At 58.7% G+C, this 22,703-nt stretch overlaps 2 protein-coding genes across 4 annotated transcripts; both read left to right on the plus strand.

The window, feature by feature from the left end:
• Nucleotides 1–711: 711 nt before the first annotated feature.
• Nucleotides 712–4,338, plus strand: LOC133217581 (pepsin B-like). Its single transcript, XM_061363174.1, has 9 exons — nucleotides 712–867; nucleotides 962–1,112; nucleotides 1,544–1,661; nucleotides 1,870–1,988; nucleotides 2,397–2,596; nucleotides 2,723–2,845; nucleotides 2,928–3,072; nucleotides 3,171–3,269; nucleotides 3,682–4,338. The coding sequence occupies exons 1-9, from the start codon at nucleotides 788–790 to the stop codon at nucleotides 3,832–3,834; spliced, it is 1,188 nt and encodes a 395-aa protein (XP_061219158.1). The 5' UTR covers nucleotides 712–787; the 3' UTR covers nucleotides 3,835–4,338.
• A 1,927-nt stretch (nucleotides 4,339–6,265) lies between these two features.
• On the plus strand, nucleotides 6,266–20,212 carry TFEB (transcription factor EB). Of its 3 annotated transcripts, none has more exons than XM_061362982.1 (9): nucleotides 6,266–6,483; nucleotides 16,685–16,928; nucleotides 17,019–17,273; nucleotides 17,366–17,446; nucleotides 17,892–18,012; nucleotides 18,150–18,206; nucleotides 18,639–18,714; nucleotides 18,816–18,963; nucleotides 19,232–20,212. In XM_061362982.1, the coding sequence occupies exons 2-9, from the start codon at nucleotides 16,734–16,736 to the stop codon at nucleotides 19,670–19,672; spliced, it is 1,374 nt and encodes a 457-aa protein (XP_061218966.1). In that variant the 5' UTR covers nucleotides 6,266–6,483; nucleotides 16,685–16,733; the 3' UTR covers nucleotides 19,673–20,212. The 3 variants fall into 3 exon arrangements, with proteins under 3 accessions (XP_061218966.1, XP_061218965.1, XP_061218963.1); XM_061362981.1 differs by lacking the exon at nucleotides 6,266–6,483 and adding an exon at nucleotides 7,019–7,146; XM_061362979.1 differs by lacking the exon at nucleotides 6,266–6,483 and adding an exon at nucleotides 9,612–10,282.
• Nucleotides 20,213–22,703: the final 2,491 nt, after the last annotated feature.

Consider the following 22,703-nt stretch of genomic DNA (forward strand, 5'->3'; position numbering starts at 1 on the left):
TGGGATGTATGGAGCTGGGATGTGTGGAGCTGGGTTGTGTGGGCTGGGATGTGTGGAGCTGGGATGTGTGGAGCTGGGATGTGGGAGTTTCTCCCTCTGAAGTGGGAGGGTTCTGAGAGCTGGAGCTGCTCCAACAACAGCAGTGGTAGGAAGGGACAGGTGAAGGTTGACCACATCCCTGCTGGTCTTTGCTCTTCCCTTTGCTCCCTGCAGGATACAGCCAAGCAAAGGCAGATCCATCAGGATGCGATGGAGGAGAAAGGGATGCAGGGGGGTTTCCTGAGCTGCTGCAGGCCCAAAGCAATGGTCAGATCCCAAAGTGTGGATGGAAGCAGCTCAGCTCTCCTGGGCTCCATCCCTGCTGCTAGCAGGGACTGGGAAGCCTGCAGGAGCCCTGCATCGCAGGGCAGTGGGGCGGCTCCTGCCTACCCGGAACAGCAGCATCATGAATTTCCACTTACCACAAAGGGTGTGTTTTGCCTTTGTTTTCTGGAGCGATCAAGCTGGTGCTTGAAGGCAAGAGAAAACACTTTAACTTCTTGATAACAGCATGATTCTGCTTTTTATCAGATGTCACATATTTGGTCTCGGTATCAGAGGCACTGGACAATTAGTGGCTGAATAGCTGGGTAAGGAAGGGAAATCAGGGCGGCTGCAGGGACAAACACTCTGCCAGCGTTGGTGTGGGTGGGTGCAGCGATAGGGGAAAGGGGTGTCTGGAGCAGGGACTGGGCACGGCTCCCTGCTATATACACCCTGTCCTGGCCACGGTGATGCAGGAGCTGCCATGGAGCCACCAGCACCCAGGGCTGTGCAGTGCCTGGTGCTGGCCCTGCTCTGCCTCCAGCTCGGGCAGGGGATGGTGAGGTGAGCCCGGGGTGGGTGCCAGGGCGCAGGGTCTGGTCTTGGTGCATGTGGATGGGTCCATTCAGCACCTTGGTGCCATCTCCATCCCGCGCAGGATCCCCCTGAGGAAAGGCAGGTCCATGCGGGAGGTGATGCGGGAGAAGGGGGTGCCGGAGCGTTTACTGATGGACCTCAGAGGGGACCCTGGTAGGAAATACCAGCTCAGTGATGCTGTGGCCTATGAGCCGCTAGTGAACCACCTGGATGTGAGTATTGAAGCTTTTCCTTCCTCCTCTGGGCCATCCGGTTCTGGTGTTTGGGAATGTCCTCCTCCTTTCCCGGCTGCTGCAGGAAGCTCCAGCTCTGCTGCGTCCCCAGCCAAGGGGCTGCAATGGGCATGGGCAGTTCTGCTGTCTCTGTAGCCTGGCTCTGAAGCATGGGTGATGTTGGGAGCCAAGCACATCTCACCCTGAATCGGTTTCCCTTCTCAGAAGAAGCAGATTGTGATGGTTATAGAAGATCTGCTGCTCCTGGCCTTCGTTGTAGGCAAATCACTGCCCCTTTCTGTGCTTCAGCTGCCCTGGAAGCACTTGGGGACCAGGAGCCCTCCCAGTTTGGGTTTCTCAGCTCGCAGATGGCAGAGAGCTGAAAACTCTCATTCAGAAGAGCAGCCAGGAACAGCCTCTCTTGTTCACAGTCCTTCTACTTCGGGGAGATCAGCATCGGGACCCCCCCGCAGCACTTCCTGGTGCTCTTTGACACCGGCTCTGCCAACCTTTGGGTGCCCTCCACCTACTGCCAGACCCCAGCGTGCGGTGAGCATCCCTTGGGATACAGCAGAGCCAGGGCCAGGTACCCCCTTCATGTCCGGGGCTGGAGCTATGGCAGGGAATCCAGTGAGAGCCGATGGGGTTTGTCCTCTACTCGGTGCCACCGGTGGGGCTGGCTTTGCATGGCCCCTTGCTGGGGACTGGGATGCTGATCCAAGGGCAGGATGTGACCGGGGGGCTTCTCTCCATGCAGTGGATCATGCCAGGTTCAACAGCAGCCTCTCAACCACCTTCTTGGGCATCGGCGAGACCTATACCCTGAGCTATGGGTTTGGTGACCTGTCGGTGGTGTTGGGGTCCGACACTGTGACAGTAAGTGACTTCCACGTGTGCGACCCGGGTAAGACGTGGCTGCGGTTGTGACCCATCTCGTTTGGTGATGAAATGTCAGGGGGAGCTGAAAGCACCTTCTTGGTCTGGATATGGGTGCCTGAATCTCCCATAGGGCATAAACTTACTTGGAGACTGGGGTTTGCAACCAACTCAGTCTGAGCCCCTAGGCTTTTCATCACTGCTTTGGGTTAAGGGATATCTTTGGCCATCTTTTTACACTGATGGCTGAGCTTTGTCATTGCAGGACATAAGAAATGAGACCTGCATGCAGTGAAAATGGGGTTTTTAAACTAATTTAACTAATTTTGGGGGGTATTTTTGTGGAATAATAAGGGTGATGGGACAAAGGCTACAAGCCATCCCTCAGCATCTTTCCTCTCCCTTTAGATCCAGAACATTGTCATCAGCAACCAGGAGTTTGGCCTCAGCCTGGATGAACCCACCAGACCCTTTTACTACCAGGACTTCGATGGGATTTTGGGCATGGCTTACCCAGGTGTTGGCATCCCTGGTTACAGCACACTGATGCAGAGCATGCTGCAGCAGAGGCAGCTCGCTGAGCCCATCTTCAGCTTCTACTACTCTCGGTGAGACCGCAGGTCTCTTCCATAGGCACAGCTTGGATCTGTCCTTTCCTTCCTCCCACTTTATGCTCCACAGCTGTCTCCTGAGCACCCTGCCTGAACTTTGGGGTTAATTTTGTGTCTTTCCAGCAACCCAACATACAGTTATGGTGGGGAAGTCATCCTCGGAGGGGTTGACCCCCAGCTGTACTCAGGGGAGATTTTATGGGCTCCTGTGGTCCAGGAATTGTACTGGAAGATCAGTATTGAGCAGTAAGTGCTGCAGCATGGCTTAGAACGGGGCTTGGAGTGTGTATGGGGGCTTTTCTGATGCCTTTTCTGCTGCTTTCTGCAGGTTCTCCATCGGGCTCTCAGCCACCGGCTGGTGCAGCCAGGGCTGCCAGGGCATTGTGGACACGGGGACGTTCCTGCTGACCGTGCCAGGACAATTCCTGTCAGCGTTCCTGCAGGCGCTGGGTGCGGAGGAGAGCGACTACGGGGTAGGGCAAAGGATGCCATGGGATGAGGAAGCGTTTGGTGGCAATGCTGAGCTGCGGAGGGCTCTCAGCATCCCTGCCCCTCTTTGCTTCTTTTGCAGTTCAGCATCAACTGCAGCGACGTCCCGAGCCTGCCCCCCCTCTACTTTGCCATCAGTGGGGCCCAGTTACTGCTGCCTCCCTCTGTCTATGTGTTAAACGTATGTGTGTTTTATATCATCCCCAGTGTGTGTTTGCCATCATACAGCTGAGGGCTGTATTTCCCAGCACCTGATTTCATGATGCTGTTGCATCCCTGTACGTGACCATAAGGGTGGTTTAACCTCAGCCAAAGCAACCACAAAGGCCTGGGCAACATCACCCACCCCACACACTCCTCATTGTCTATGTGTTAAACGTATGTGTGGTTTATATCATCCCCAATGTGTGTTTGCCATCATACAGCCGAGGGCTGTATTTCCCAGCACCTGATTTCATGATGCTGTTGCATCCCTGTACGTGACTGTAAGGGTGGTTTAACCTCAGCCAAAGCAGCCACAAAGGCCTGGGCAACATCACCCACCCCACACACTCCTCCCTGGTACTGAAATTGGCTCTTTTCCCCCATTACAGAATGATGGTTTCTGCACCATTGGGGTCGAGAGCACGTACGTGTCCTCTGCCAGTGGGCAGCCTCTCTGGATCCTCGGCAACCTCTTCCTCCGGCAGTATTACTCCATCTTTGACATGGCCAACAACAGGGTTGGCTTTGCCCTGTCAGTTTAGGGATGCTGAGCATCACCCGGGGGATATCTGCCCCTGTGACACTGTCCTCCCTCGGACCTGTGTGTGGTGATGAGTAGCCTCCAAATGTCCTGTGCTGAATAAAGAGCTGCAAAGGTGACTGCCTTGTGTCTCAGCTGAGCAGGACCTGGCATAGCTCTTATTTAATAAATCAAAGTCTGAGATGATGCTTGAAGGCTCCAGGCACTGCGTGGGCTTCCAGATGTGCACGGAGCCTTTGAATCTGCAGCAATGAGCAGTTTGGGATCACCTTTTTGACTGGGAACCAGATCCCTGCTGGGACTGGCTGGGAAAGCAGGATGAGAGGAGGAGATTCGTGCTGAGCCATGGCTTGGGGACCCCAGGGCTGAGCCAATGCGGTTGCTGGAGGCTTCAGGAACCAGTTTGGAGCAGGATGTGCAGAGCCAAGGAGCTGCGTGTGAACAGCTCCCGGGTCATTGGGTTTGGGGGAATTACACACATGTATTTGCAAATAAATGAGGGATTGGAAAGTGTTGCACTGAGGAAAATGCCCTGGTTTTGTTCTCTCTTCATCGCTGCAGCCGCAAAGGGTGGGCAATGAGAAGGAAGGGGTGGCAAGGCTGGGACGTGAATGTGACCGAAGCTTGGTGTGTCTGGATCACCCTCCCCACAAGGAGCTGCTCCATGCAGCATCAGACAAGTTGGACCAGACCCAAGCGGCTGGTCCTCGAGGTCTGGCATGGGAGATGCATCACCGAAGGGCTCCATCACCCATTGTCCGACACTCATCTCCCAGTCAGATGATGGTCACCCTGCTGGGGGCATGTGACTACCTTTGAAACTGGCTTTTTGCAGCCAAATCTGCCATGTGGGTCCTGCAGAGCTCAGACATTGAGAGCCATGGGCAGCCCGGTGCCATGGTCACCCTGTGCAGTGGGTGCAGTGGGGCTGCAGCCTTGGGCTGGACAAGGAGTCCCCATCTGATCCCAAGTCCATCCTATAGGAAAAGCTCCTCAGTCCCTGCATCCCTGCACAGATTCCCCCTTGAGGGCCTGTCTGGGAACCAAACACGCCTAGTCATTAAGCAGGGACCTATGGCTATTGCTGCCCACCACCACGTGTCCAGGATGCTCACCACGGCTGTAGCAAGCCTATGGCACTGGGGCAAGAAACTGTGGGATCCTAGCATAAGGAGTTGCACAACCCTAATGCAAGGAGCCCCTAAACCCTAGCGCAAGGAGCCACTAAACCCTAGTGCAAGGAGCCCTTAAACCCTAGCGCAAGGAGCCACAAAACCCTAGCGCAAGGAGCCCCTACACCCTAGCGCAAGGAGCCCCTAAACCCTAGCGCAAGGAGCCCTCAAACCCTAGCGCAAGGAGCCACTAAACCCTAGCGCAAGGAGCCACTAAACCCTAGCGCAAGGAGCCACTAAACCCTAGTGCAAGGAGCCCTCAAACCCTAGTGCAAGGAGCCCCTAAACCCTAGTGCAAGGAGGCCTTAAACCCTAGTGCAAGGAGCCCCTAAACCCTAGCGCAAGGAGCCCCTAAACCCTAGCGCAAGGAGCCCCTAAACCCTAGTGCAGGACCCAACCCTAGTGCAAGGAGCCACTAAACTCTAGTGCAAGGAGCCCTTAAACCCTAGCGCAAGGAGCCCTTAAACCCTAGTGCAAGGAGCCCTTAAACCCTAGTGCAAGGAGCCCTTAAACCCTAGCTCAAGGAGCCCCTAAACCCTAGCGCAAGGAGCCCCTAAACCCTAGTGCAAGGAACCCTTAAACCCTAGTGCAAGGAGCCACTAAACTCTAGTGCAAGGAGCCCTTAAACCCTAGCGCAAGGAGCCCTTAAACCCTAGCTCAAGGAGCCCCTAAACCCTAGCGCAAGGAGCCCCTAAACCCTAGCGCAAGGAACCCTTAAACCCTAGCGCAAGGAGCCCCTAAACCCTAGTGCAAGGAGCCCCTAAACCCTAGTGCAAGGAGCCCCTAAACCCTAGTGCAAGGAACCCTTAAACCCTAGTGCAAGGAGCCCTTAAACCCTAGTGCAAGGAGCCCTTAAACCCTAGTGCAAGGAGCCCTTAAACCCTAGCTCAAGGAGCCCCTAAACCGTAGCGCAAGGAGCCCCTAAACCCTAGTGCAAGGAGCCCTTAAACCCTAGTGCAAGGAGCCACTAAACCCTAGCGCAAGGAGCCCCTAAACCCCAGTGCAAGGAGCCCTCAAACCCTAGTGCAAGGAGCCACTAAACCCCAGTGCAAGGAGCCACATGACCCCGGTGCAAGGAGCCACTAAACCCTAGTGGAAGGATGCGCAGGATCCCGGTGGGAAGAGCTGCTCCAAGACCCATACAACCGGGCTGCAGCACCCGCGCCCTGCGCCGCCTTCACCCCCGTTCCGGAGGTGGAAAAACCCGTTTTTGGGGGAGGAAATCACCGAGCCCAGCCCCGGCCGTGCCCGAGGCGGGGACTACAAGTCCCGGCAGGCGCGGGCAGCCCTGCCCCGCTCCGGACTACAGCTCCCGGCGTGCTGCGGAGCGGAGCGGGCCGAGCCGAGCCGAGCCGAGCCGAGCCGGCCGGGCGGTGCTGCCCTCCCTCGGTGCGGGAGCAAGCGGGGCCGGGCCGAGTGGAGCCGAACGGAGCCGAACGGAGCGGAGCGGTGCCGTGCCGACTCCCCGCAGCCACCGAGTGAGTGCCGCGGACGGGGCGTACCGGGAGTGGGGGGGACGGACGGACGGAGGGACCCCATCTCGGGGCTCTTTGAACTCGCAGCCGCGGGGTTGGGTCTTGTTTGCGCTCCTTTGCTGTGAATATTAACGTGTTCCCCGTCCCATCCCGGCCCCCACCGGGAGCAGCTCCAAGGCTGGGCAGGGATCGGGGGGGGTCTCCGGCCGCTTGGTTGAGTGCCCCCCGCATGGAAAGAGCCCCAGGAGGAGATTTGCCAGGGTCGCCTTTACCAACCACCCCCCCCCCCCCCCCGCACCCTTTACCCTATGAGAGGAGAAACTGAGGCACGGATGCAGCAGGCCCCGATGCGCGGGGTGGTTTGGGTGCACTTTGGACAGGGTGCAAATCCCTTCCTTTGTGGGGTGCAGCAGAGTGGGGTCCCCCCCGGAACTGTCGTCCCCCCCCCCCTTGCTGCTTTGGGGGTGTGCAGAAAGAGTTGGGGTCTCCCCCATCACACAGCTTTTAGGGGGTTACCAAGGGGGTTGCGACTTGCTCCTCTGGGGCAGCAGGAGCCGGGCAGGGGCTGCACTTCACCTACAGCCGCCGATTAATTTGTATTCATGACTTAATTGCGAAGCAGGAAGGATTACGACAGCCCTCATGGCCGTGTCCTCTAGAGCCTCAGTGAGTCAGAGGATGGGGAAATCTCCTTAAAGCCCCCAAAATACCGTAGGAAAGAGAGGGGAAAGATGGTGGGTATTGTTGTTGTGCTGCTCTAAGATAAATAAATCAGCCTGTGCGAGTCCGGGGCCTGTTTCCAGGAATCCCGGCGCTTCTGCGCGTTCCCGTCCCATGGGGCACGGGGGGGCTGTGATTTGTTTTATGTAACAGCAGCGAGCGGGGCAGGCAGAAAGGGCCGGGGTTTGGGGGATCCCTGGTGGGTTTTTCCCCCCTCCTTCCCCCTTTAGTTTTCCCTGCCGTGTTTGCTCGGCTTCATGCACGGCTGCTCCGCGGCCGCAGGCTGGTTTTTCCCTGCTCCGGGTGCCCGTTGAGCCTGCGCTTACCTGCTGCGGGGGGACCCAGCAGGGAAAACCACGCTGGAACTGATGGGCCTTTGGGAATCGGGCTGCTGGAGGTGGGAAACCAGCGGATTTAGGGTATGGGGTGGGTGGTGATGGCTGCGATGGGCAGCGAGTGCCGAGCCCATGGTGTGCATGGAGGGGGAGCCGGTGTGTTTTCCGAGGGATGCTGGCTTTACCTCCTACCCTTATCAGTAGGAAACTGCTCCGGGGTGGAGCTGCCTGCCATGGGGCGACTCCGGCATCTGGGTGTTTGGGATGGATGGAGGTTGTGATTCCAAGCCAGGGCTTTTATTTCTTTTTCCATGCTTCATGGTCCCGGGTTTATGGCCCATATGTTTCTGGTCCCCCCCCTTTGCCCTGCCTGTGCCGTGATGAGGTTTCCCTGTTTGCCCGTTCTTGGTGGTGCTGTGGGGAAAGGGAAGAGCCCTGCGCACGCAGGGACAGAAGGGATGAATCACTGGAGCAGGGGGGAAGTGTCCAGGGCTGCAGTGGGGTAGCCGTGGGGAACGGAACAGCCACTGCAGTGAAATGGGGCTTTGGCGGGGGGCCCTCCTCAAAAGTGTGTGTATTGAGGATAGAAACAGCCCTTAGGTTCGCTGTGGGGTGCTGGGGTATCCGTGTTGAGCTGATGCAGGAGGTCTGAGTGCTGTGTTGCTGGTTATCCCCCTTTCTGGGGGTGTGGATGGGGCCCTTCTGGTGCTGGCTGTGGCACATCCCCATCATCTCTGGGCCTTGTCCCTGGGCGCATCTGGAGTTTGGGTTTTGGGGGTTTGAGTGGGATGGACCTTGAGCTGCACTTGCCAAAAGGGAGCCATTTCATAACCCAGTGGTGTCCTTGGTGTAGGCAGCATCATGGCATCCCATGGCCGCCTTATCCCATGGCTGCAGCCCATGCTGGTGTCAACCCACGGTGGCTGTTTCATGAGGGGTTCCCTGACGCTCTCTTTGCTGTGGGAGATGGACAGGGCTCTTCACAGATACAGGAACTAGTGCTGGGTGCTGACAGTGTAATGCTTGGAGGGACACAAAGGGTGATGTCTCAGTGAACACGCAGGAAATATGTGCTCATCTCTTGGGTTTCTCTTGTCCCCCACTGGTACATCCAGAAAAAGCCCCTGTGGTTCCCCTTTCGAGGTCATGCCCCACCACAGGGTTGGTGCCTGGTTTCGGACCGAGTGGGTTTTCCTTGCTGATGTACATGCAGGTAGGGTCCCATGACATGGCCAGCGCTGGGATGCAGGAGGCTGTGCCCTGTGCTCTGGGATGAGCTCCAGTTCCAGCTCCTTGCCTTGCAGGGAGACCCGCGAGTTGGTTGGAGGTGGAGGCACCAATGAGAACCAGGAGCGATGGGCGCGATGCCGGTGCGATGCCGGCACTGTCCAGCTGATGCTGACAGCCGGATTTGATGGAGCTGTCCCTTCTCCCAGCACCTTCCCCCTTGGTTTCTGTGGAGCAAACAGGCAGCAGAGCAAAGCTATAGATAGAAGAAAGAAAGAGGCAGGAACCACACGATTTCCCTGCGGGCAGAGGAGGAGCACGGGAGGGTCGAGCCCCAAGCGATGGAGGTGAGCTTGAAACCACACCAGGAGCTGCTTGGCTTGGTGCTGGTGGCTGCGTTCACCTGGATGGAGCCTCCTGGGAAGGGCTCAAGGTCTTTCAATGACACCTCCTGCCCCAGCCCCGCGGTCCCAACAGCCTGTGCAAGGAGGCTGTGCCGTCTTATTTTTAAATCCTCTTCTAAGAATCGCTCCCGGGGTTTTGTCACCCTTCCTGCAAGTACATTTGACTCCAAAGAAACTCCCCGCACCCTCCCATTGGCTTAAATCCTCTCCTTCACCTCAACCGGTGCAACTTTCAGTCCGGATAAACCTGAACCGCCCAGGCAGCATCCTTCCCCGCGGTTACATCCCTCTGTTCCCTTCCCATCCACTCACTCCATTAGCGAAAGTGATTTACTCCGGGTGTAAGCAGTTGCAAAGCCAAAGGTTTCCCAGCGCTCAGCCCTGGCCCTGCCGCCCGGCTCTGCTGGGGTTGTAAATTCTCCTTTCAGTGCGCCCTGATCCTCCAGCACAGTTTATGCAGCTGCTGCCTTAGTGCCCAAGCGCCAAAATCATGAGCAGGGCCAAGGGCCAGTCAGTGTTGGCACCTTTGGATCCCCCCACACTAGGAGCAAGCAGAGGGGCTGTGGATGCTCTCTGGTGCAGGGACACTGGTGGCCATGAGCTTGGGGATGGATCAGGGATGCTTTTGGAGCCTCAGGGACAAGTTTCCTTGAGATTTTGGGATGGGGAATTTTGAGGAGGAAACAAGGAGGTGACTGCAGCCACTCCGTGTGCAGGGAGCGATTCCCTGCTCCGGGCTTGTGATCCCCATGGGATGAGGGGAGGTTGGGTGGCAGCTGGGTGCTGGCTGCAGCTCCCACCTTATCTGCATCGGGGTGGGTGCCATGCTCAGCGCCGGCTGAGCTCCCCGGGGACCGCTGCAGCCTCAGGGAAGGTCTCGCCTGGAGAAAGCCCAACCTGGTGGGAAAAACCTCATGGTCAGAACTGGTGCCAGGGAGGCGGCAGCACCCGCAGCCAGGACCCGACCCGGCTGCACCGGCGCGGTGCCAGGGCAGGGGCTGGATCGGCAGCGAGGGCCCCGAGAGCCCAGTTTGACCTTCACAGAGCAGGGAAGCGCTGGGCTGAGCCGGGGCAGGGGGGGAAAGGAGGGGAGAGGAGGAACGCTCTGCTCTGCGGGTAAGCGGTAAGGGTAACTGGGTGCTGCTGGGTGCTGCTGGGGCCGGGATGGCAGCGGGGAGCTCTTGGGGCGGACAAGGCACAGGCTGTCCCCAACTTGTTTATTCTTGGGGTTGGGAAACAGCTGCGGCTCCATGGACGGGGCGGCCGCGGCGCTGGGGCTGGGGCTGGGGCTGGGGCTGCCCCTGGCACTGCGGGAAAGGCGGCTCCGAGGAGGCTCCGGGGCTGGATGGACGTGGGGTATTTATAAATATTACCTCCTTCCAGCAGCACGGGGAGGGAGGAGGAGGAGGAGGAGGAGGAGGAGGGATGGGGGCGGTGCTGGGAGAGCCGCCGGCCCCGGGGTGATGGGGACACGGGGTGGCCGCTGTCCCCTTGTGCCTTCTGCTTGTGGCAAATGGCATCAGTGGGGTGCCCGGAGCTCGAGGGATGGTTTTGATGAGCGTCACCGCTTTTTCTGGGGTGGTTTCTAGGATTTTGGGGTACGTTTTGGCTCTAAATCCCAGCGCTGTGGTGTGGTGCATCTGCGCTGCTGGAATAAAGCTGGGGCGAGGGATGCTGCTGTCCTGCCAGTTCCCATTATTGCTCATTTATTGCAGAATGGTTTGTGTTGGAAGGGACTTTAAAGCTCATCCAATTCCACAGGCAGGGACCCCTTCCACTGGAGCAGCTTGCTCCAAGCCCCTGTGTCCAACCTGGCCTTGAGCACTGCCAGGGATGGGGCAGCCACAGCTTCTCTGGGCACCCTGTGCCAGCGCCTCAGCACCCTCACAGGAAGAGCTTCCTAAGATCCCATCTCAGTGTTCCCTGGGGCAGGTTAAAGCCATTCCCCAGTTCGGGCAGCTCTTGAAACAAAGCCCTCGGGCCCCTCCAAGGTCACCCCGCTCCTGTCCCCGCTGAGAGGCGGATGCGATATGGGGCTGGTTAATCACTCCCGGCCCCGCGCTGCCGTTGGCTCATCCTGGCCCCAGGAACGTCCTTCTGCCTGTTAACACCTTTATTTTTAATTGCAGGGGCTGGGGGGGACAGGAACGTGGCACCGGGGCCTGTTTGCGCCCAAGGGCTGTGAATTCCCCGGGTGGGCAATTGGACAGTGATGTTTCAATCAGGGCTCCTGCATCGCACCAACCGCCCTGGGGATGCGGCTGCGGCCGTGGAGGATCTGGCTCTGCTGTGGTGGGGTCCATAGGGTTCCCCTTCATACCTGCCCTGCTCTGGGGGCTGCCCATGATGCTGGCACAGGGATGCCAGGCTTGTGCTGTGGTGCACACTATCCCCAGCTGTGCAGAGGGGTTTTGGAGGTGAAGGAGAAGCTTTTTGGGGTGAAGGAAAGGGGTCAGAGCAAGGCTGTGTGTTATTAACCCCATAATGGCTGCCCTGCACAGGTAGGCTCTTGTAGATCAACCTCAACACCACCAGAACCAGGGGGTCTTTTCTATTGACCTCATCCATTCTGTGCTGGGAGTGAGACTGTGACAAGGGATGCTCAGCCCTGGCTCTTGGTACCCAGATGCTTTTCCCACCATTGGGTCCCTGACACATCCCAAGCTTACCTGAGCAATTTGGGGGCTGCTTTAGCTGCCTTACAAGACTTGTATAATGTTTTTACTGTGCTGGATACCTGGGCTGCTTCCAGGAGCGGTATTTAACGCATGGAAGGGAAAACACTTGGCCTCTGACCCAAGCGCCTGTTAACAACGTCGCGGTCCACGTTTCTGAGATGCCGGGGCTAAAAACAGTCCCGGTGACTCAGTCTCTATCTGGTGCTGTCAACTGACCCCGGCCTCTATTTGCCAAGTCCCTCCGCCTGCTCCTTCTCCCTTTCAGGGCTGCATGCTCACTGCATGGGGAAGGAGCCTCTGGACAGGGCGAGGGTGGCTCTGGCCCTCCACCTGCCTGCCCCATCTCCTGCCTGCTGGGTGGGTGATGGGGAGGGTGCTGATGCTCTTTGGGGTTGGAAAATGGGGCCATCCCCCCTAGCTTTCCCACCATCCTATCCTCATATCCTCATCCCAGAGCAGCATAGGCTGGATGGGACCTCAGAGCCTCTGGTCCAGCCTCAAACATGTCCAACATTAGTGTTGGATTGGGGTCTCCAAGGTCGGGTTAGATGGGGCCTTGAGCAACCCAGGCTAGTGGAAAGTGTCCCTGCCCATGGACCTGTATGCTCTTTAAGGTCCCTCCCAACCCAAACCAGTCTGGGATTCTGTGATGGAGGTTGCCCCACTGCCAGGCTTTGACCACTGTCATGGTGGGGAACCCCATCCTAACACCCCAGGTCAGACCCTGTCCCAGTGCCCCTTTCTGGGGCTGCGCTCCTCCGTGTGCCGATGGAGATGATACCATGACACCATATGCACGGCATAAATCACCCCACAGCGGCCTCGCTAGGGCAGGGTGAGGGAGCTGCGTGGAGCACATGGGTGCCAGCCGCATTGCTGGCGGGGTGGCACGGCCGCGGCTCGCAAAGGGGACGTGGTACAAAGCAGCTTCGCACACTGGGGCCATAGCAGGGGTCTCCGGCACAGTGCTGGGTGTTTGGGGCATCACACAGGCATCCTTGTTGTCAACCTAGCTGGTATTGGTATCGCCAGCCTGGTGATGGGGATACCAGTGGGGTATCAGATGTGGGTGCTGGAGGGATCCCGTGTGATGCATTTGAGGCTGGCTCCGGCTGTGTAATGCTGATGCTTACTCTGCATCCGCTCCAGGCACACACCCAGAGCATGAGGGGTGCCCATGTGTCCCATCCCCTGACAAAGGGCAGCTTTTGTCCCTCTGTATTTGCATGTCACTGCGGGCAGCACTGCAGCCGCTCTACCTGCAGCTCCGGAGGGGATGCGATGGGGCAGAGCCAGCCTGGGCTCCAGCATCCCAGCGAACCCGGTGGGTCTGGTTTTGCCACGCTGCTTCTCCGTTCAGTCACCAACTCTTGCGTTGCAGTGAGAAAAACAAGCAGGTTTGGAGGGGTTTTTGCAACTTCCCCCCTTTGCACCCTGCGTGGCTGCTGCTGCGTTCAAAACAGGGTCCTGAAAATGAGGAAACGTGGGGCTGGAGTGGGAGCGGGGCTGGCCCTGGCGAGGAGCACGAGGAGCTGTGACCCATGGGCACCCAGAGGTCCCCCCATCCCGCACTCAGGTAACCCCTGCACCATCATCATCCTCCTTCTGCCCGCATTGGGGTGCCAGCGGAGACCCTCATGAGGCTGTGGGGTGGCTTTGGGGGTATCCGTGGGGTGGCAGCTTGGTGGCATCGGAGCTGCCTGCACCCTGCCTGCTGCTTGCCTCGCCATCCCCGCTATATGAAAACGAAGAGGGAGGAAGGAAGAGAGGCTCAGTGGGTGCTTGGTGCTGGGAGCAAGCAGCAGAGCTGCTTTCAGTTCTTTCTTCTTCCTGCCCTCATGGCTCTCTGCAGCAGCCCCCAGCAGCGGGCGGGTGGGCAGCACATCCCCCCCTAACCCCCCCATTCTCTTCCTTCCCTGGGGGTCCCCACTCATGGTTGAAGCTGCAGAATTGATTTTTCCTCTTACAAACGGCCCCGATCGACCAGGAAATAACCAGAACCGATGGAGCGGGGCTGGGCAGGCGGCTCCTCAGCTCGGGGGTCCTCAGCTCCATCTCCAGAGCATCGCTGGGTGAGCGGGAGATGCGTTGTGTTTGCACTGTGGGTGCCCATGGGTGCTGCTTCCCTGTGGGTGCCGGGCAGGGAAACGCGATCCCATGTATTTCACAGGGGCTAAATCTGGAAGCTGCCTCACAGTAGCTTTTATTTCTAACCCACACCTTGGTGCAGCGATGGGACCGGGAGGGAGGGAGACTTTGGGTGTTTGATGCATTGGGGTGGCCCTGGGTACCCAGACTGGCTCTCTGCAGCCGGTCCTGCAGCATCTCTGCCCCATACATTGTGGAGCAGCTCCCACTCTCACCGCAGAGCTCGGTTGTCACAGCCTGGGTTATGGTGCCATTGGGCTCTCAGAGGGATGGGGGGCACCATGGGGCAGAGGCAAGTGTCAGAGCAGCTCTGGGCATCCTCCATGGAGAACCGCCCCCAGCACAGGGGGAGCGTGTTGGGCTCTTGGTGAAATAACACCCCCAGAGGAAAAGCAAGAAAGGTCCAGAAATAACCGTGTTGCTAAACAGCACCAGAGATATTTTGAAGGGAGATTAATTCCCTGGCTCCGGCCCCATGCGTTGTCCCGGTGGTGGGTCTGGAGTGTGTGTGGGGGCACGGTTTCCACTGGAGGAGCTCTGGCTTTAGGGTTCGATCCTCTAACAAAGCAGGATCAGCTTTTCCCTGCATCCCAAGGAGGCAGGGTCAGGCAGTTTGCAGAGCACAGGTTGAGTTTCCTTTGGGAAATCCATCGCTTTTCCATGTGCTGGGCATGGAAAAGCCACTCTGTGTCCCCCAGACAGGAAAGGTGGAGTTTGGATGTGGATACAGGCCAGAGCCATCCACCCTTTCCCTGCTCCCTCGTGCTTTCCCGCCCCTCTTCTCCCTCTCCATCCCTTTCCTGATGCTCCATTGCCCGCCCTGGCTCTCCCACCACTTTCCTCCCTCCCTTCCCTGTCCATGACAGATGGGGACGACCCCAGCAGGTGCCCTGGCAGCTCCCACCAGGAAACCCAATGCCCAGGCATTCCCTGGCCCACGGTGCTGCCTGCTCTGAGCCAGGCCAACCACTGCCCATGCACTGGGACAGACCCTCACTGGGGTCTTCTCTGTGTGGGGACTGGGGCTGCCTTGGCGCAGGGGTGCATCCAGCTCTGCTCTGCTTTATCCGGGATACTAACTTCCTTCCCAGGAATAACAGGCATCGTGGATGGAGCCACCGTCCCACTTGCTTTATTCCTGCCCCCTGGACCACAGGATAGCGGGATGTGACCCCAGGGTGGGACGTGTCCCTATGGTGCTGGGGCAGGGTCCCCATCGCTTCCCTCTGGGGCTGACTCAGAGTGAAAGCAGAAGCTGCTCGGCCTTTCGGGGTGTGTGGGGGAAGCCAAGCAGAACCACTGGGGTTATTTTAAACCTGACCTAATTTCCCCCCTCTCCTTATCTGGCCGGGCTCAGGCCACCCTTGCTCATCCTCACCCTCGGCAGCTCCTCTTCTCGGGAGCACTTCCCCTGTTTCCTATAAGGGGCAGTGGGGATGTCCTGTGGGGTGGTGGGATGCTGCCATCCCTCCACAGCACAATGCCTCATCCCATCTCCATGTGGCTCTTGGAGGCTTTTCCCCTCACCCTGCCCTTTATATCCGGGGTTATTACATCTCCCATGGGCACCAGCTGTGATTTATCCCCCTTCACCCTTGGTGTATCCTCTGTGGGCCGTCCCAGTGTCATTGGGTCCTTTTGCAGCCTCTGCTCTTGCTCATCTCATGCATCCCCATGTGCCCTCCTCTGAGGCTGTTTGTGATGAAGCCACAACTGCTGTCCCACGTTCCTCGTCTCCCATCCCCCTCAGATGGGCCACCCTGTCTAATTAATTACCTTCCTCTTGCTGTTCAATAGCTGGCTCTTGATCTATGTAATGTATTGCTGTCCATGCTGGCTTGATTTAATTTCCCCCTTAGGATACCGCGTGGCACTGCATATCGGATGCCTCACCGACACCCTGGTGTGCTGGATCCTCTGCGGCCCCTTTGTGTGCAATTACACCTTGTATTTAAATGCAAACCCCTCCAGATTTGCCTGGTTCCACTGGGTGTTTCCTCCTGTTCCCCTGCAGTGTTCACTCTGCGTCCTGCGGGTGCTGTGGTCCAGGCTCCATCCCGTACAGCATCTCCCGCATCCCCATCCCAGCCCTGCGTGGGAAAGCCACCCTCATAGGGCTGGGGCTCCTCTTCCCCCCCCTCCATGGGCTGCTGTCCCCTTTGTACGGGGGAACAAGGGCCGGTCTGTGCGGAGCGGGGGCCTCGCAGCCTCCCCCCAGCGCCGCGCTCGCGTGCCGGCCCCGCACAGAAGCTGCCTTGTTCCCCCCGCGCCTCAGCAGGGGCTTCAAGGCTGAGGGTTCAACCCTGCCCCTGGCTCCTGGCACCCTCCGGCCTTTTCTTCCTGTTCTTCCCTTGCTTTCTCTTTCCCTTTCGCTCCGCTCCTGGGCTCTGATTTATTCCCGTCCCTTCGTGCTTTGCTCCAGTGTTTGGAAGTTGGTGAACCCAGCAGTACGTGAGTCCAGACCTGACGGGTGCAAGGGTCCTGGCTGCCCCCGCTTGTCCCCTTCTGGGAGCCCCAGTGGTCCCCAAGGAGAGGGATGGCATGGTGGGGAGCTCCGGTGAGAGAGCAGACCCGTCCGGCCGGCATGGGGATGGTCATGGGTTAGTCACAGCGGGTATGGGTGGGACCGGGTGTCTGCGCCCTCCCCGTGCCTCAGTTTCCCTGTTACTGAGGTGCCGTGTCCTCCTCTCAGGGTCACCTCCGTGCTTGGCGGGCACCCGCATCCCACCCCCCGGAGCACCATGGCGTCCCGCATCGGCCTGCGGATGGAGCTGATGAAGCAGCAAGCGCAGCAGGAGGCCGAGAGGGAGCGCATGCAGCAGCAGATGATGATGAACTACATGCAGCAGCAGCGGATGCCGGTGGCCTCCACCCCGGCCATCAACACCCCTGTCCATTACCAGTCCCCACCGCCTGTGCCTGGAGAGGTCCTCAAGGTACGGTGCTTGGGTATCCCGGCAACCAGTGGGGATGAGGGGATGCGGGGGACCCCTCAGGGTCCCTGATGGTTGGTCTCCTCCTCGCAGGTCCAGTCCTACCTGGAAAACCCCACCACGTACCACCTGCAGAAGTCGCGGGATAAGAAGGTTCAGGCTTATCTCTCTGAAACCTATGGGAACAAGTTTGCTGCCCACGTCAGCCCCGTCAGCCACTCTCCCAAGCCACCCCCCGCTGCATCCCCTGGTGTCCGAGCCAGCCACGTCCTGTCCTCCTCGGCGGGCAACAGCGCGCCCAACAGCCCCATGGCCATGCTCAACATCGGCTCCAACCCGGAGCGGGAGGTGAGGAGATGCCCCCGAGCTGCTGGGGGATGCAGAGGGGCTGGAAATGCAGGCAAAGCAGCGCATTGGCACCGTACACCTTTCCCTTTCAGTTTGATGAGGTCATCGATGACATCATGCGCCTGGATGACGTCTTGGGCTACATGAACCCTGAAGTCCACATGCCCAACACGGTGAGTCTCTGATGCGCGTTAGGAAGAGATCAGGCCTGGTCTGGCAACCCCGTGCTTGCAGGTGGCACAGAGGGGACCCATCCTGCCACATCCCTGCGGTGGTGCCAGCCCAGGTTTCGCAGCCATAAGCTTCCTCAGAGCAGCACCGTCTCCCGGGTCACATCCGTGTGGCAGCTTGTGCCTCCCAGTGGTACTCGTCCTGCTGAGCCCTGCTTGGATGTGATTCATCTGCCCTATTTTAGCTGTTGGCTGTGGGAGGGGATCAGCTGCGCCCTTTGAAGTCCTGGTTTCTTTGCTGCTCTGATTATAGCTGCTTTAAGAGCCTAGGAAGATGATTCCACCTGCCCGGGCTACGCACTCGCAGCCCAGAGGCCAAGGAGCCGGGCTTGCGCCCCGGTCCTGCAGCCCCGCATGGAGCTAACCCCCCTGTGCCTCTGGTTTCCAGCTCCCGATGTCCAGCAGTCACATGAATGTCTATAGCGGGGACCCCCAGGTGACAGCCTCCCTCGTAGGTGTCACCAGCAGCTCCTGCCCCGCTGACCTCACCCAGAAGAGAGAGCTGACAGGTACGTCCCCAGCCCAGAGCTGGTGGGGTGATGGCCCTGTCCTGTGGGTGGGGAGGGCGGCTCTGGGGGTGCCGGGGTGCTCGTGGGGTCAGATGCAGCCTTGTCCCCTCTGGGTGATGGTGCGGTCTCGATTGCAGATGCTGAGAGCCGAGCCCTGGCTAAAGAACGCCAGAAGAAAGACAATCACAACCTGAGTGAGTTCGGCGCTGGCTGCTCGGGGGTGATGTGGCTTCCCCTGTGCCACCCTGCAGCCCTTTCCCCATCACTCCTCATTCTCATTCCCCGTCTCTCTGAGCTGGGTCCCCCTTCCCATCCTCACAGCCCCCTGCCATGGATCCCTCTTTCCCATCCCTGCCAAATACCTGCGGTGCAGGAGGCACCCTGTTGTCCTCATTGTCACCGGGGGAAGGTCAGACCTGATGGGGTGATGGGTGGGAGCATGGTGCCAAAGGGCTGACCCCAGAGGTTTCTCATCCTGAGACCCCAACTCCAGAGGGTCTGCCCAGGGCATGGTGGTTGCTCCCAGCCCCACGAGCCAGGAGCAGCAGCGTGGTCAGTGGGGGCTGTGGGGCTCCTCCTGCTCCTGTTGCCTCCTTCACCACCATCCCTCTCTTCTCACCCTGCAGTTGAGAGGCGGCGAAGGTTTAACATCAACGACCGCATCAAGGAGTTGGGGATGCTGATCCCCAAGGCCAACGACCTGTACGTACCCGTGTGGGGCTGGGATAAGCGTGGGTCTCAGGGGCGAGGGTTCACGTTGCTGGCACGCAGGTGGCAATCTCTGTTTCCATCCTGCCCGGCAGGGACGTGCGCTGGAACAAAGGGACAATCCTGAAGGCGTCTGTGGACTACATCAAGAGGATGCAGAAGGACCTGCAGAGGTCACGGGACCTGGAGAACCACTCGCGGCGTCTGGAGATGACAAATAAGCAGCTGCTGCTCCGCATCCAGGTGAGCTTCCCTGTGCTCTTCCCTTTGCTCTGCTCCAGCCCCACGAGCAGCAGGGGCTCTCCTCCCTCTCGCTGCTGTCAAGCCACACCGGGAACAAAGTCTTCAGAGGACCTGACCGCAACGAGTGTTGCTGAGCTTTGTGTGGGTCACCATTTTCCACCCTTCACCTCTTCCTTGTGCTGCTCCCCAGTGAGCTGCTCGCTCCCTCTGTTCCTGCCGCCTCCGTGGGTGACATCCCCACCAAAGACCTCCTGTGCTCTGTTGGCAGGAGCTGGAGATGCAGGCACGCATCCACGGGCTGCCCACCTCCTCGCCCTCGGGTGTCAATGTGGCCGAGCTGGCTCAGCAGGTCGTCAAGCAAGAAGCCAGTGGGGATGAGGGGACACTGGAGCCACTGCTGCCCGCCCTGGACCCCGAATCGCAGCCGCAGCCCGCGCTGCCTCCACCACCCCAGTCTCCCTACCACCAGCTGGACTTTACCCACAGCCTGAGCTTCGACGACGGCTCCCAGGGCTTCCCAGACAGCCTGGAGCCTGGCCACAGTGCTTCCTTCCCATCCCTATCCAAGAAGGAGCTGGACTTGATGCTGATGCAGGACACGATGCTGCCTCTGGCCTCCGACCCCTTGTTCTCAGCCATGTCCCCGGAGGCCTCCAAGGCCAGCAGTCGCCGGAGCAGCTTCAGCATGGAGGATGCTGACATGCTGTGACGAGGAGCCGACGCTGGGGCGAGGACCGGACCTTCGGGTTTGGTTGGTGAAGTTACCGGCCCCTCTTCCCATAGGAGGAGCCCGTCCTGCCGCGCACTTGAAGCTATGTAGGAGTGAGGAGAACCTTTTCTCTATGCAACGGGGGGGCTCGGAGCCAGGCTCCCCGGGTGCCGCCGTGTCTTTCGCAAGCTTTTCTTTGGCCGGGAGCTGGAGCAGACCTTGCCTTGCCCTGGCGTTGGCCTGACTGCAGATTCCACAGCCCCGGAGCCTGGGTCTCGGCTGCTTTTGCCTTTCAGCACCCCCCTGCCACACCGAACCCGTTCCCCAGGGCGCTGCTCAGAGCCCAAGGAGCCTTCCCTGGGAGGAGAGGAGAGGGACGATGCTCAGAGCTTTGTGTCTGCCTTGCTGCCTCCTGGAGCCTCCATCCTCAATGAGCCTTCCCCATCCTCTGAGCCCCATGGATGCTTCCCTTTGCCACGTCCTTCATGGTTCCTCCTTCCTCAGCGCGCTCCAAGGTGTTAACTGGAGCACGTTAATCCATGGGGCACCGGTGTTGTCTGAGGCTGTGAGTTTGGGGTTGACATTGAAGGCTTCCAAAACAACCAGGACAGGGTGTTTGATGCTTGGTCAATGATTGCTGTGGCCTGACCCCTGCCTCCTCGGGCTTTGGCAGCATCCACCACCCTAAAACCTCACCAGCCTCTGGACAAGGGCTGCATGGTGCCGGGTGATGTTCTGCCTCCCTTGAAACAGCCCCACAGAGGTGCCTCTGCCCCATAACCAAGCCCTGGCTCTTCAGGGGGAAGGATAAAGGGGTTTTTATGCTTTTCCTTGGGGATATTTGTGGCAAGCAGATGTCCTGCCCCACAGCTGGGCATGGAGATCAGGGAATGGTTTGTGCCAAACCTGAGCTGCTGCTTCCTTTGCCTTTGGCTTGTGGGGTTTATTTCTGTTCCCAGCATCACCAGCTTATTCCGCAGCCAGGATGCCTCGGTGATGGGGACCTGCTTTGGGCTCTGTCACTTTCTGCCTTCACAGCCTGGCTCAGGGGTGGGGTGGGGTGGGGGGAATGACACTGTTCATAGGGAAGATACCACAGGAATTTTTTCAGGGAGAGGAGGGAAGGCCGGGGAGAGGAGACCCCTTTGGGATCCTGCCCCATAGCCCAGCATCCTGGACCAGGGATGGGGGATGCTGCTGGGTTGGGACAGCAAAGGGAAGGCCCAGCCAAGGAGGGACAAGCTCCATGGTGGCTGGATTTGGGACTGGGAGGTGGGGAACAGCCCCGGTGCCCCCTGCAGAGGTGCCTATGGGACATGAGGGTGTGGGGAAGTGCAGAAGGTGGGGAGGAGAGGGGGAGAGGACAAGGGAGGATGCATTGGAGGTGTCTCAGGGTGCAGGGAAGGGAGCAGACATCGGGTGTAGCTGGGATTGGGGCTGCTCCCCACTGCGTGCTCCCGGGAGGCCTCGGCATCCTTCCTGCACTGCCATTAGTGCCTGTAAAGAGAAGCATCCCCGGGCAGGGCGGCAGCACCCACACGCTGCACTCAGGACATGGGGTTACCTCTGGGTGTAGGGATCCATGGACACCAGAGGGGCTGTGTGGGTGCCTCAGGGTGGGATACAGCTCCCTGCTCGCTTGGGATTACTGTGGCTATAGGGTGGCTCTGCTGGTGGTACCCAGCACATGTGGGGCCAGCATCCTGCTCCGGCACTGTCTGCTGCCAGCACAGGATGTGGCATCTCCCCTGAGGAAACAGTTGTGGATTATTTTTTGTTGTTTTTAATCTTTTGGGGGGTTTGTTTGGTTTTTTTTTTTAATGCACTGTGCTCTGATTAAAAGATTTTACTACTGTTTTATAAATAAATATATAAAAGAATGAACTGGAATGGAAAAAGAATCATTAAAATATATTTATTTACAACATCCCCGAGCGCTGCAGTGTGGGCTGTTTGTTCTTGGCCTGCAGGAGGGAGGGAGCCAGAGCCCCTTTCCCCATGGGATACCGTGGCCATGCCAAAACAGGGGCTGCTGCAGCATCCCTGCCTTGCAGCAGGTTGCCTGGGATATGGGGGACTGCTTGGGAGCTGGGATGTATTTTGCTGGCCCAGTTAGAGGGGGAGGCGCTGCTGATCCCATTGTTCAGCTGGTCCCAGGCTGGGTTGGGATGTTTGGGGTCCCTCCGGAGGGATGCTTCAGGGAGGTCCCCAGCTCCCGGTGCTGGGAATTGGAGGTGCTGACCTATCTGCTGATGGCTTAATTGGAACCAGGCTTGGCCCCCTAATTAATAATAGACACAAGGCCCCAGAGAGCTGAGTGGGAAGGAGCTGTGTCCCCGAGGCTGAGCATGGTGCTGGCAATGGGGGTTTGTGGTACCCATCCTGCTCTGTGCTGGGTGAGAGCGATGCTGGCGCCATCCCAGGAGTTCAGGTGTGTTTCCTACCTGTTGGGTGGTGCCTGGAGCAGGGATGGGGCTGGGGGGGGCTTTGCTGTCCCTGTCTCAGTGTGGCTGGCTTAGCATCACCTCTGGGTGCTGTGAAACCCCAATGGGGGCTTGGGCATGGATGCGGGCAGGGTTTGGGGCAGGGTGTTCCCCATAGCTTGTTCGCAGCAAAGGGGCAAATGAACCTTGTGAAGCATCCTGGGGGCTGAGCCCATGCTTTGCAGAACCCATCCCATGCCATGTTTGCAGGCCCTCCACGTGCCAGGTCCCTGCTGCCCCTGCTCCCTTTGGTGACAGCATTAAATACACACACACACAAGGGGAAAATATGGAAAATCCACCTTAAAACGGGCTTCCCAGGATGGGAAACCACGGGGGTGAGACTTGGAAAGTTGATTAGGAGGGGGGGAAAAACGAAGCTGGGGGCAGAGGAAGAGCGAGGAGTTTCAGACCCTTCAAAATCCCCCAGCCCTCCCTGGTTTGATTTATCTGGGGAGCGCCAGCGCTAAATAGAGAACAGCGCCTGAAGTGTGAATTATTTCCTATATTAACACAGGGAAAAACTGATAGCCTTTTCATGTCAAGAG

This window comes from Neopsephotus bourkii, unplaced genomic scaffold (genome assembly GCF_033783945.1).
Source record: "Neopsephotus bourkii isolate Nb327-2 ecotype Australia unplaced genomic scaffold, CSIRO-AGI_Nbou_v1 NB_1139, whole genome shotgun sequence".
In the NCBI taxonomy this organism is placed as follows: domain Eukaryota; kingdom Metazoa; phylum Chordata; class Aves; order Psittaciformes; family Psittacidae; genus Neopsephotus; species Neopsephotus bourkii.

What these genes read in the sequence shown, in the direction of transcription:
- LOC133217581 (XM_061363174.1), top strand. Translation starts at nt 788, where the DNA reads ATGGAGCCACCAGCACCCAGGGCTGTGCAGTGCCTGGTGCTGGCCCTG. An exon ending in CTGCCAGACCCCAGCGTGCG is followed by an intron (nt 1,662 to 1,869) that starts GTGAGCATCCCT and finishes CTCTCCATGCAG; the next exon opens with TGGATCATGCCAGGTTCAAC. An exon ending in TGGAAGATCAGTATTGAGCA is followed by an intron (nt 2,846 to 2,927) that starts GTAAGTGCTGCA and finishes TGCTTTCTGCAG; the next exon opens with GTTCTCCATCGGGCTCTCAG.
- TFEB (XM_061362979.1), top strand. Translation starts at nt 9,921, where the DNA reads ATGAGGGGAGGTTGGGTGGCAGCTGGGTGCTGGCTGCAGCTCCCACCT. An exon ending in GAAAGACAATCACAACCTGA is followed by an intron (nt 18,207 to 18,638) that starts GTGAGTTCGGCG and finishes CTCACCCTGCAG; the next exon opens with TTGAGAGGCGGCGAAGGTTT. An exon ending in AGCTGCTGCTCCGCATCCAG is followed by an intron (nt 18,964 to 19,231) that starts GTGAGCTTCCCT and finishes CTCTGTTGGCAG; the next exon opens with GAGCTGGAGATGCAGGCACG.